The sequence below is a fragment of the Amblyomma maculatum genome, chromosome 9 (genome assembly GCF_055883805.1).
Source record: "Amblyomma maculatum isolate TAMU_Amacu chromosome 9, ASM5588380v1, whole genome shotgun sequence".
Classification (NCBI taxonomy): Eukaryota; Metazoa; Arthropoda; class Arachnida; order Ixodida; family Ixodidae; genus Amblyomma; species Amblyomma maculatum.
The window spans coordinates 60,142,672-60,156,102 of record NC_139352.1 but is presented as its reverse complement, the minus strand read 5'-3'; the positions used below and the strand labels follow the sequence as shown (position 1 = coordinate 60,156,102).

General features: G+C 46.5%; 1 protein-coding gene across 1 annotated transcript in view; it reads right to left on the bottom strand.

Annotated features, from left to right (window-relative positions):
- Positions 1 to 13,431, bottom strand: part of LOC146179151 (uncharacterized) — a 134,791-nt gene that overhangs the window by 12,454 nt on the left and 108,906 nt on the right. The window contains exons 4-6 of the mRNA XM_084578833.1: positions 6,956 to 7,042; positions 2,711 to 2,843; positions 776 to 889 (exon numbers count right to left, since the gene is read on the bottom strand). Coding sequence (XP_084434959.1) covers positions 776 to 889; positions 2,711 to 2,843; positions 6,956 to 7,042 — 334 coding nt within the window. The remainder of the gene's footprint in view (positions 1 to 775; positions 890 to 2,710; positions 2,844 to 6,955; positions 7,043 to 13,431) is intronic.

Here is a 13,431-nt window from a genome sequence, read left to right as displayed (position 1 = left end):
AGACTGTATACTACTTCTTTAAAGTCCGGAGTTTTTATTTTGCCGCATACTGAGAGGGCCTGCAAGCCTCAATGATAGAAGCCACGGAGAGAAGCCATAATTATGTGTTTGTTACTTTTACAGCGACAGCGTTAAATGGATCATTATCCAGAAAATCTGGCATTGGCATCAGTGTCGATGTTGGAGTTGTGAGTGAACAATCATTGTCGCTCCTCTGGTAAGTGGTAGTTAGTAGCCGACATCACCAGGAACTGATTAGTCAGCAGGTTGTGCGTCTTACTGAGTCCACATGATATCAAAGAATCGAGAGGAGCTGCCAACTCTGACAGTTGATTTCAAATGCAAGAGTGGACAGGAATAAAACCCTCCGGGACCCTTGGATTCCAAGTCAGGCACGTCACTCCTACGCCAGGCTAGGCCATGAGTTTTCCTTTTTTTTTTTTCCACAGTTCTACGAGTGGCTTGGCAGTCAGTAGATAAACAAAGAAGTGCTACGCAAAAAAGTGCTACGCTTGTGTGTTGCACCTTTGTTCCTCTATGTGTTTATGTTTCATTGTGTATAGCTTTTTTTCACCTCTGCCAAATAAATTATAGGCAGAGCTGTAAGGTGTATTCGTGGTCCTCAGCTGAAAAGGTCTGGGCAGCCTCTATAAAAAGGCACACTCTGTAGGCAAGCCTCAGGCAACAGAAAAGAAAGAAAAAAAAAAGGTAACTACTACAGTGATAGTATGAGATTCACAGGAATCACACATCATTTTCTCGAAAGAATGTTCACCTGGCAATGGCCATGACTGGCAAGATCCGGGTCGTGCGATTTCGACCAACGAAGCTGAACTGCTGACATGGGGTTGTGGCGAGAAGACACCAGGTATGGGCCAAAGGAGAGGTACTGAAAAAAAAATTAGACACAAAACACTGTAATGTATAATACAAAATATAAACCAGAATTGTGCATACTCAGTTATTATAGTTACAAAAGTCCCTGAAAAAACTGAATTCTCGTACAGGCTTTGCTCTCCAAGGTGGGTTTCCAACAGGCTCTTCTTACACGCCTGTTCACTGTCTCTACACACCCAACTCGTGAAGATGATCTTAATGCATACTGTTTACATTCAACATGTTTATGCTATGCCGTTCCTACCTTCCAAAGATAAAGTGTCAAGATGTGCACAGTTCAAAAGGCAGCTCTCAACCATAAAATGATGCCTATCTCGGAGCCCTCGAAGGCATTGCTGAGGCCCTTAAGGGTTCAGATATGTATTATTAAAGCTACTTGCTGTCTTTCTTAATAGGCTTCATGAAGAGATGACATTAACTGGTTTAATTAGAGCTCAGCACATGATCGAAATGTGCCACTGCAGAGGACAAATGTACATTTTGAGAGCAAATGTTTAAATGTTCCAAACTGCAACTTAGGAGCACTGCAATTGAGTGCTCTCGTGCAGGGAAAAAAATTTCTTTCATGCCATTAGCTGATAAAAGAAGTACAAATCAAGAACATAAATAGTTGCGCTTGTAGCATCTTTTGTCTTCTATATTACCACTTCTATGACACCCTTATGAAATTTTAATGCTTCGAAAGCTTTTAACAAGTTTGGTTTGGGTTTTAAGTTTAACGTCCCAAAGTAACTCAGGCCATGAGAGACGTTGTAGTGGAGGAGTCCAGTAATTTCGGCCACTTGGCGTTCTTTAAAGTGCACTGACATCGCACAGCACATGGACGCCTTGCTTTTCACCTACATTGAAAAGTGGCCACCATGGCCAAGATATGATCCCGCGTCCCTGGGTTCAGTAGCAAAGCATCCTAACCACTGAGCCAGTATGGCGGTTACCAGTAGCGATTTTCAGTCATACACTTTTTAACAAGTGCATAACTGAAAAATCACAACTGCTAACATTCAACCATCTGCACGAAGTCTGGCAGCCCTATGAATTATGCATACAGACATTAAAGTTGTTGCTTATTGTGATTATCAACAGAAGCATGCAGTACTATGCTTAATAAAATGTACAGCACGAAGGAAACTATGCAAGCTTCACATGGCTACAATACTATCTAAACCCTGGACAGAAATAAACAATGATGGCCAATTCAACTAGTGGGCAGACTCCAATGCATTCAAAGGGTATTGTTCATCTTTTGATGTGCTAGGGATCGGATAAGCTAAAGCTGACCGCATCCCTGCACAACTTTGGATTGTTCTCTGCAATTGGCTCATTTACAGCCTATTCAGTGTCAAAGGCCATCAAGATGGAGAGAAAACAAAATAAATGAGGAGCTTGTAGCATGCTTGCCAGCTGTCACATCTTGCAAGCAGCTCTTAATCACAAAATTTAAGGACATCAAAATGCAGTCAAAATATAATAAAATAAATGTAAAGCCTACACATTAACCAGCTGTCACAGCAAAGCAGCTCTCAATCGACAATAGACATAAACACATGCATGAAGCCTATGCTTCACACAAGTGTTTATGTCAATCTCGTCTACAGGCCTTATGACGGTGCATAAGGCGGGTATTTAACGTCATTCAGAATAAGAAATGTGGGCAGTTTCAGGCCCTATTTACAAACATGTACACTGCGTGTACATACAACGAAAATGGGTCACAGCGTACAGTAGCTGACACCAGCCCACACATGCTCAATACAATCGCTTCTCGCTTGCTTGTATGCATTGTGTCTGTCAGAGCACGTGTCCGCCACACTACCTGTCCTTCTTCGGGTCGATGAATGCCGAGCAGAGACAGCATGTCCATGGCGTCACTGCCATCATTGAGGGGCAGCAGCTGACGGTTTCCAGATGTGTGACGGCGCCGTGAGGAGTCTGCTTTTGTCTCAGGCCTGCAAGTGATGGCGGCACAAAACAAAGCAAAACAAATGCTCAGACTGACTCATGTAGTGACCCACAATGCCACAGAACTCGTGACCATCACGCCACACAGTGAACAGAAGGAGACAAGAAGCTGCTACTCATAAACAATAAGATGGGCAATGCTTGGAGACCTATGGACCGCTTTATCACAAAACGGAAGGGCTGGTAGAAGTGAGTCTTCATCGCAAACAACAGTCAGAGAGGAGCGACAGCTGGGTGGGTGCATGGCTAACTGCTATTTTGAAATTCCCAGCCCAAAGAAAGAAAGGTCGTGAACCTTGTAGTAACTTATCCAATGATACACACAGTTGTCTGCTACCCTGAAGGCAGCAGCAACAAGGGAAGTGTCAACATATCAATGACAAGCTGTCAGTCTTCCGCTTTCTTTTGTCTAGAGAACTCCAGGGGTGAAAAGAAGAATGGTCGCTGCCCCTACAAGCTCTTCTGACAGACTATCAACTGCACGCCGTGTCTCCGTCTCCAGCGCAAGGACGGCCACGGACGGCCACACGTTGTTTGCTACAACGCCTGCAAGGGGGGGCAGCAATGAGACTTAAAGCTTTAACGCTTTGTGAACTACTGGATATGCACATGTAATGGCGCTTACTCATATCCCATCACATAATCAGCAAGAAAACCAATGGTAAATAATTCAAATACTGAAAAATAAACCAGTGTCTGAGCGTTTAGGTTTCTTTTTTCTCATGGTCATAGTGGTCCTGGTGACGATGGGGGCATGTTGCAGCGGTATTGGGGGTAAATTTAAAGTAAACTTGTTGATGCATATTTTTTTTTAATTGCTGGCAATAAGTTTACCCTGAGAAAACTTATGATCGAAGCCGCATGACTTTGAAAATGTAACTGTTGAACGAGGCATAAAGATTCACACTTTTACGTCATAAAAATGTTGATTAGAATTTCTCAGCACAAGGTACGAACAACACCTTTTCTTTTTTTGCTCTTTTTAGTCCTAATCTGCGTTGTTTTTAGTGAGGAAAAGATTGGAACATTTCCGCTCCGTTAACGATGACGACGTATTGCCGAGCCGGGATCACTCTCTCGTTGTTACCGGATGCTTCACCCCTTGCATCATTTCACTGTGAAGCCATCTGGATGGCTTACTAGTAAGCTGTAGTCGCATTTTAATGAGACTACAGCTAGACGAGACTAGAGCTTATATAAGCGCATAGTCGTTTTCAAATGCCCATGCCCCCCTAAAAAAAAATCAGCCATGGCTGTCCTTTTTTTGAGGGGGGGGGGGGGGATTGCCTCTTGTCACCCGTATAGTGATGTCGTCTGCATATAGGGTGTACCGAATTCCCTCAATGGTATCAAATTGTTCTGGCAAATGCAAAAGGGCAATGTTGAAGAACAGAAGAGAGAGGAATGCTCCTTACCTCTAGTGCCCATAGAGATTGGTTGGGACCTCACATTGCCAATCCTTATATGGGCTTGTCTGTTGTGTACAAAGTCTTTAACGCATTTAAAAGTCCTTTTTCCACACTGCGTCTTCCGCAGGTTATCCAGTATCTTGGAGTACTTCACATTATCAAAGGCTCCCTTGAGATCCAAGGCACGGCTCTACTATTGCGTTTGCTGGGTGAGTCAATAACTTCCATTTTGAACTGCTGCAGCACGTCTTGCGTGGACCCTGAAGTCTAACATAGTGTGGGGAATGTAATCTGTTTCCTTCCCCGCCCCACCGGTCTAACCGGAAAGCCAAAAACCTATCTACCTGCTTGCAACCGAGAGCCGTTGTGTTTTATTTCGTCACGGCCAGACTCGAGCGAGCAGTGGCGGCGCGCAAGCCTAGTTCAACGCAACAAGGGGCTTTACCAGCCGTGGTTTCGTACGCTACATATGGGGCACCTTGTGAACGTCGCGGCGCCTACTAGCGTCTAAATAAAACCTAGAACGGATTTTCCGTGCGGCGTTTGCACCTTCCGCAAGAAAGCGTGCCACATTGAGGGCTTTGTGAAAAGCCACACATCTCCACCTTCTACTGCCGCCGATTTACCAAACAAGAGACTGGCGAAAATCCGCTATGACCTACCGAGTTATACATGCTCCGCGCCTACGCATGCTTTATTTTGGACAAAAGACAAGTGCCAATTAATTGACTTCTGATGACACACATACGAAAACATTGCTTACATACGAAAACATTGCTTCGCTGATTTCGAGACAGCTAAGAACTATTACCCAGCTGACCAATAAGGAGGCAGTCAGGGGCAGATTTAAGAAAGGGAGTGGTGTCCGCGCTTTCCTCGAAAGAGAAATTTTCTGTTAAAAAAAATATACATATATATCCCCCCCTCCCCCCACTCCCTTTTTTTTTCTTTTTTTTTAAGGATAAGTAAATTCAAGCAATGCGCTGCGTGACTAGGACGTAGTACATATTCCACAGAAAACTACTGTCAAAACAAGGTTTGAAGGTGACGGCCCAATAATAATTAGTGCTATGCAAAACCCAACGACCGTGACTTGCAGGCATAAAAATCAGGCCCGTAATCCGCGCAGTCGGAGACTTCCGTTGACAGGCGCCGTACCGGCCGTACACCCACGCGACGTCATGCGTCACAGACGATCGCGTACGTCGGTCGGTTAACGACCGCGAGTTCCGTCACGGGCTGTTCCTTCTAGCAGTCACACACCCCCGCGGCACAGCTTCCTTTCTTTTTTTTTTTTTTTTAAAGGGTGCTGCTGCCTACCATCTATCGGCGTCGACCTTTAATAGCAAGCTCTCATTACGTCGCGCCCGCGGGCGCCATAATCTTGCCTAATAGTCGACGCGTTAATAGCTCGCCGATCTAATCCCCGGCCGCTTGCCACTTTCCCTGTCAGGAGCAGGATGGGCTGCTCCGGAGAAAGCGAATTATAATTAAGGAGCTTGGCTATCCTCGTACGTAATTACAAAATGATGTAAGCGGTCCTGGTGGTTTCAATATCGTTGGGGAAAAGAAAGAAAGAAAAAAAAAAGCAGGACAGCTGCAGGCAAAAGTTGCATAACGTGTGAGAAAACGATTCCAAAAGAAAGGAAGTATCAGACAACCAAAATAAAATACACAAGGCATGGGCTCTGTCAGCTAGTTATGTGTGTGTATGCGTGTGTATGCGTGGTTAATAAAAAGAGAAACTAGCAGAAAAAAAAGCTAATGACATAGGCACTGTCAACATCAAGCACGATCCTCTTGACGTTATTACATGACTATGCAATCAACGGCTTACAAAACAGGAACTAACACCGACTAGTAAATGGAAACTAATTGCGGCTTTCCTATACCTCGCTGTAGAAACATCCAGATAGTCCCGTACGCTCGCTAAAGAAACAGACATCCTCGTACACGTATAAACAATGCGATAGCCCCCGTGGGTCATTTTTTTTTTTTTTTTCGAACACAACGCTCACTGACTTCTGCACAACTCAACATGGAATATTAAAAGGAGGAAGTAAAAAGGATGACGGCAGGCCCTCAAATTTGGATGGACCGATTTACGCACACACTAAAAGTGAAAACTCAATCAGCCAAAAGTATGATGCCGGGGCGAAAGGCAATCCGAAAGATTATAACGATTCTCATCTTTCTAATCGGTTCTTAACGTCAGCAGTGACTAACAAGCCGACACCGCCTCAGCCGATGATAAAGTGATAGAGGACGGCAAATAATAAAAAAAAAAGGTAGTGATAGAGCGAAAGCTGTGAGTGTTGCAGCGATAGCTTTTTAATACCCCCCCCCCCCCCCCCCCCAACCACACACACACACACTATGATCGCAAAACGCATATTAGACCTGTGCCACGAGATTTAATCAGCTGTATTTAATGCTGTCAAAGATATGTCAGGCGAACCATGCCACATCTCGAAGCCTTTTTTTTTTTTTTTACTCAATAAAAAGGTTGCGCTAAAACGCACACCAGCACTTGCGATAAATTAGATACGTCTCGCAGGAAAAAAAAAAAAAAAAGAAAAACTCGCAAGCAGCCATACGGCAGACAAAAAAAAAAAAATCTTCCGTTTCCACTGGTTTTAAATAGTGGCTTAGATTATCTATACAAAGACGTCCAAAAGGAAATGACATACTTTGCGACGCTCCTTAGGCTTCGGCGATTGTAGGAGAGCGCCGAGAAGACCACCACCGGGGCCCGCTTGGCGGTGACCATGTACACCCTGCACAGAGGGGGAGAGAGGCACGAGTCGGACAAATCAACGAAATGTGCAACACGTACGCGATTAGTACAAGATATGCCCGAGACACCTTGAGGTGAAAGAGCGTTTTAAGTAGGATCCCATAGGATAGAATGTAATATGCGTTACGACGATCCGCAAAAAGTGTAATAAAGCACTGATGGAAATCATCCCAGGTGGAACCGAGAAACTCCACGTGCAGGGTGCAGTGCTCGAAAGAACAGATCCCGTGAGATGCAGCCAGGCAGTCCCCTTTTGTGGAATGCAGCGTTTAAAGGAAACTCCCCTCCAGATATAGTGAACTAGAATTCTAGTTCACTATACCTCCAGACGTGGATTGAACCGTTTCACACAATGCATCGACTGCCCTGAGGAATTGGCTCTGAGCTATATTTTACCTAACCATTTGCTGGTAGTTTTGGTTCGCTCAAATTTTGGAGCGACTTTTCCAGTATGGATGCTGTTCCGGATTAAAGCCAACGAACACGGGAAGCTTTAATCAGCAGCTATGACGGCTTTACAAAGCTGTATCTGTTCTTTTTTAATTCTTTTTGTATCCACGATTTGAGCTCAGGTGGGCATCAATCTAAAGCACTTTTTTCTTTTGGCGCTATACCTGCACTTGGGTCGGACTGAACATATGCGCCAGCATGAACGTGAGCCAACAGAAACCAGACTCAAAAAAGAAATAGTAAAACAAGAAAACAAAATATATTCCTCAACTATCAATCGACGATTCCATCTATTACGTCAGCACGCTTAAATGAGTCAGAACCACCGGCAGAAAGAGTAAAGATTTGGGGCTGACGTTGTGAGCCTAAAGCCCTGCGTAAACGCTAAGAAAGATGAGCGCGCAATTCAAGGAACCATGTTTAGGACTGTTACGACCAAGCATCCGCATTTGCGCGCTCTATTGTTCGCCTGTGGGCATGGAAAAGTATTGTGAAGATGTGGTGATGGTCCAATGGCTCTAAGTGAGCCTGTTTCCAGGAATCCTGTTTTGTAAGCCTGTTTTGCTTTGTGGACAACCTGCAAATGCCAAATTGACCCTGTCAAGAGAACGTCTGGAAAAACACAAAGAAACGTCCCCCTGCGGGAAATAGCAGGAAGTGCTTTCTTTTGTTCACCCTTCCAGTCGAGAAGGGCTATCGTCCAGTGAGGAATGTCTACTTTTCAAAGGAGACGACAGAGTGACATGTCCGCTGACGTGCAGGACAAGAAAGGAGCATGACGCATACAGCCATTAAGTGATTTCCCAGGAATGCAGGAAAGATTTGCAATTGTCGAAAACGGACAATGCTGGGAGCGGATGCGGCGCCACGTGCACTCGGGTTTCTGAGAAGTAAAACCCCTTGTCAGAACCAGCCTGTGGTTTCTTTGCTGAAGAATAGAAATGTACCTCCTCTCCTCGCCGTTCCCAAGCTTTTCCCGCCAACAAGTGATCACGCCCAACGAATGAATGCCGGACCAGTCAGTGCTTCAGACCATCAGTGCAGTGATGTGTTCGATTGGATGCCGATACCTGAGGGGCGTGCCCTGGATTTGGTTGGTCAGCATCTTCAGAGAGGGGCTGGACATAGGGGGTTTTAAGGACGCTGCAGAGCACGAAATGTCGCTCTGGGCCCTGGGTAAACGGCTCATCCAGTCGCTTCTCGCTATGAACTCTTAACGCTTGTCATTTTGCTGATGTACCCTTCTTTTTCATGTAAATATTCTTGTAAATACGTTTTCTCAAAGTGCCAGTAAACCTGCTTGTATATATTTTACCAACTTCGAAGATTCAGTCCTTCTTCAACCCCGAGTCTCTGCACGCTACCAAGTGAAGGCCGGGTCGACGTAGCCCCAGCGTCACGACAACTGGTGACCAGCGTTGGGATCTGAATCCCAAGCCACAACATCTGATGACTGGAGGTGGGATCTGAATCTACAAGCCACAACATCTGGTGATTGGAGGTGGATCAGAATCTGCAAGCCACAACATCTAGTGATCGGAGGTGGCATCTCAAGCAACAAGCAGGAGCAACAATCGGCCAACAAGAAAGCAGCTCGGAACATCGATCGCATGTGTGGGTGAGTGCTTGGCTTTTCTTCTGATGTGGACCAGGTTCTAGAACAGGGTTAGATTTTAGAACTGGTAAAAAGTGTTGAAACGCCTTTAGGTTTGGTAGTTTGCACTGTTGTTTTGGAAGTAGCCGACACTCGGAGCGATCATGGACCTACAAAAGCTGCAGAAACCGGAACTGTTGCAATTGTGTGAGGAATTGGGAATTGATACAAGTGGTTTGGCACGAAAACCCTTGATTATAAAGGCAATCACTGATCTGGGAACCGATGATGAGGAGCTCAGTGAAGCATGGAACCTCATCGGTCAAAAAAAGGAGCAGCTCAGACAGCAGAAAGAGCGGGAAAAAGAGGAAAAGAGGCGTGAGCGTGAACTTGAGAGGGAAAAAGAGGAAAGGGAGCGCGAACGTGAGTGGGAAAAAGAGGAAAAGAAGCGTGAAAGAGAAGCAAAAAAGCTGGACCAAGAAATTGAGCTCCGGAAATTAGAACTAGAGTTGAGCAAGAGGTCGGGCAATTGTCCCCAGCTAGCGGTACCTCTTCTCAACAAGGAGGCAGATTTCAAGATGTCAAAGTACATGCAGCCATATGTGATATCAGGGGATATCGGTCTGTATCTGGCTAACTTTGAGCGAACCTGCGAAAAACTGTCCTTCCAGCGAGACACTTGGTCTCAGAGATTATTGACGGTTCTGCCCTGCGAGGCAGCGGAGGTTGTCGCGCGGCTAAGCAAGGAGGACGCGGACAACTACGAGAAGGTCAAAGCTTGCCTTCTGAGAAAGTATAGGCTTAGCGCCGAGGCGTTCAGACAACGTTTTCGGAAAGCTACTAAGTCCAGGGACGAGAGTTACCCTGAATTCCTGTACAATTTAAGAGTTAATTTGGGCGAGTGGCTAAAGAGCACTGATTCCTACAGTGATAGGGACGCTGTAGTCGAGCGAATTCTTTTGGAGCAGTTTTATAGCTGCCTCCCAGAAAAAGAAAGAAATTGGTTACAGGACCGAGGCGAAATTAAGTCGGCAACTGAAGCTGCCGAACTTATTGAGGAGTATGCTTCGCGCCGACAATTCAGCAACCCAGCAGTGGATAGGCCCCGCAATCCCAAGTTCAGTGTGAAAAACCGTCAGGAAAGGCACTTTGCTAGAGTTGGAAACGAAGAAATGAAGGTTTCTTCAGGCAAATTCCCTAGAAAGGACGGCAGTGAGAAAAGTGGGGAAGTGACCAACGTGCAGAACACAAAGAATAAGCTTGAGGCTAGGAAGCCGCTCACATGCTTTAGGTGTAATGAGCAGGGTCACATTGCCGTCAACTGCCGGAAAGAAAAGATTGCTTTCTCGTATGTCAGGGACTGCGATGAAAATATGCAGCTTTTAGAACCCTACCTGCATGACCTAGTAGTCAACGGGAAGCCTTGCAAGGTACTGCGCGATTCGGCCGCAACGATGGATGTTGTCCATCCGGCGTATGTATCGCCTTCCGACTATACAGGACAGTGTGCATGGATCCGACAGGTAGTTGAGGAACAGAGTGTGTGCTTGCCGATCGCGAACGTGGTCATCGAGGGCCCTTTCGGCGAATTAACAACCGAGGCTGCCGTTTCAGGAAAGCTTCCTAAGTGCTATCCGTATTTGTTCTCCAACAAATCGGACATGCTGCTGCGAAAGAGGGGCATCCTTTTCGGAGACAGAGTTGTGCAAGCCTTAACACGTTCAAAGGCGCGAGAACTAGCTACACTGCTCATTCCAGAAAAATCCACAGCGGAGGAAACGGCAGTTAAAACAGTGGTAAATGCGGAAGATAGCAGGTCAGAAAACTTTGAGAGCGAGGCATCTCAGATATGTCAACTTGAAAGTGAGCTTGATAAGACGCGGAATGAGGACGTTCTTGAGAGTAACCTCTTGCCGCCAGTGTCTAGTAATCTCACGAGACTTTTAAGTGGAACCCGAGAGGACTTAGCTATAGAGCAAGCCAATGATCCCAAGATACAGGAGATAAGGGAGCGCCACCGCGCCACTAAGACAGCAAACAATATTTCTTTCGAGATGAGAAAGGGAGTGCTGTATCGCTTATTCAAGGATAAGCGCGGAGTAGAGCGGGACCAATTAGTCGTTCCCCAAAAGTACCGCGGAGACTTACTGCGACTTTCCCATGGCAGCTCGTGGTCATGTCACCTTGGAATAAAGAAAACAAAGCAGAGGCTGTTGCAAGAATACTATTGGCCTGGATGTTTTAAGGACACGGAAACTTTTGTACGGTCATGCGACACGTGCCAGCGGGTTGGAAAGGCGCAAGATAAGTGGAAAGCGCCGATGGTGTTAGTACCAATCATTACCGAGCCGTTTCACCGGTTAGTAATAGATGTAGTTGGGCCACTTCCTGTGACAGAGTCAGGGTACCGTTATATCCTCACTATGTTATGCCCAGCCACAAAGTTTCCAGAGGCTGTTCCGCTGCGCGAGGTGACGTCCGAGAGTGTAGTGGATTCGCTGCTGTCAGTGTTTGCACGAGTTGGATTCCCTTCCGAGGTCCAAAGTGATCAGGGTAGCGTTTTCACGAGTGTCCTCACCACCTCATTTCTCGAGCGATGCGGCATTAAGGTAGTGCATAGCTCGATCCATCATCCGCAGAGCAACAGCGTAGAAAGATGGCACTCTGTTCTCAAACGAGTCCTGAGGGGACTGTGCTATGAAAACAAGCGCGAATGGGATACCTGCCTGCCTGCAGCGCTTTTCGCTTTGCGGTCAGTGCCGCACGAATCCACTGGATTTAGCCCAGCCGAGTTGGTGTACGGAAGGTCACTGCGCTCACCTTTGCGAATGGTGCGCGAAGCCTGGGAGGGGCGCGGAGAAGACCCAACAGTAGTAGAATTCATTCTGAACCTCTTGAATCGCTTACATAACACTAAGGAACTCGTTGAGGCCAGCATGAAGTCAGCCCAGGCTCGTTCCAAGGTGTACTATGATAAGACAGCCCGTCAAAGGACGTTTTGTATCGGGGACCAGGTGATGTTGCTGAGAAGTTCAAGGCAGAATAAGCTCGAAGTACAGTGGGAAGGACCGGCTGAAGTCGTTGCAAAGCTTTCTAACACTAACTACGCAGTGAAAATTCCCGGTAGGCGTAAAGAAGTGCGCATTTATCATTGCAATCTTATGAAGCCTTATGTGCAGAGGGAAGCCGTGGTAAATCTAACTTTAAACCTTCCCGAGGAGATGGGGGACAACTTGATTTGCCTCAGCGGAAAAGGAAGCAACGCTCAGGAGCTTCTCAAAAAGACGGAGCAGAGAGGAGAACTAAAGAAATCCCAGCTGTCCGATCTGGGCGAAATAATAACAGAGTTTGAGGCCTGCTTCGTGGACAGGCCAGGCAGGACTGATTTGACTGAGCACGATATTGAGCTGACTTCAGACGTGCCAGTGCGATCAAGGTGCTACCGATTTTCTCCAAGGCAAAGAGAAATTCTGGATAGGGAAGTAACTCGCATGCTGGAATTGGGAGTAATAAAACCCTCGGAAAGCGATTATGCTTCGCCTATGATCTTAGTAGAAGCTCCAGGTAAAGACCCTAGGCCTGTGGTAGACTACCGAAAGCTAAATTCTCTCACCAGGGATCAAGTGTATCCTATTCCGAATATTGAGGAGAGAGTAGAACAGGTCAGTAGAGCGGCATATGTGACTACGCTGGACCTTACTCGAGGATACTGGCAAGTACCGCTCACTGAGCGCGCCAGCAGATACGCGGCTTTCGTCACTCCGACGGGCAGCTACCAGCCAACAATGATGAGTTTCGGGCTCAAAAATGCTCCATTTTGTTTTTCCCGACTCATGGATAGGGTTTTAAAGGGGTGTGAAACATTCGCGGTGCCTTATTTGGACGACATTGCGGTTTTTTCCGACTCATGGGCGGACCATATGGTACATCTAAGAGCTGTACTGAGCCTTTTGCGTCAAGCTGGACTAACCGTAAAGGCCGAGAAATGTTGCCTGGCAAGGGCGACCGTGGACTACTTGGGTCACAATGTAGGTCAAGGTTTCAGGAAACCCAGCGAGATTAAGATTTCTGCGGTAGCAGACTACCCGCGGCCGAGCACGAAGACGGAAATTCGAGCATTCCTAGGTCTGACTGGGTACTACAATCACTACATCCCTAACTATTCAGCTTTGGCTAGCCCTCTGACCGACGCTCTCCGCAAGACAGAACCGACAAATGTAGTCTGGGACGAACAAAAGGAAGCCTCCTTCGTAAACCTGAAGGCTGTGCTGATTAGCCGTCCGGTATTGCGAGCTCCAGACTATGGCCGAGAATTCACGGTCCAG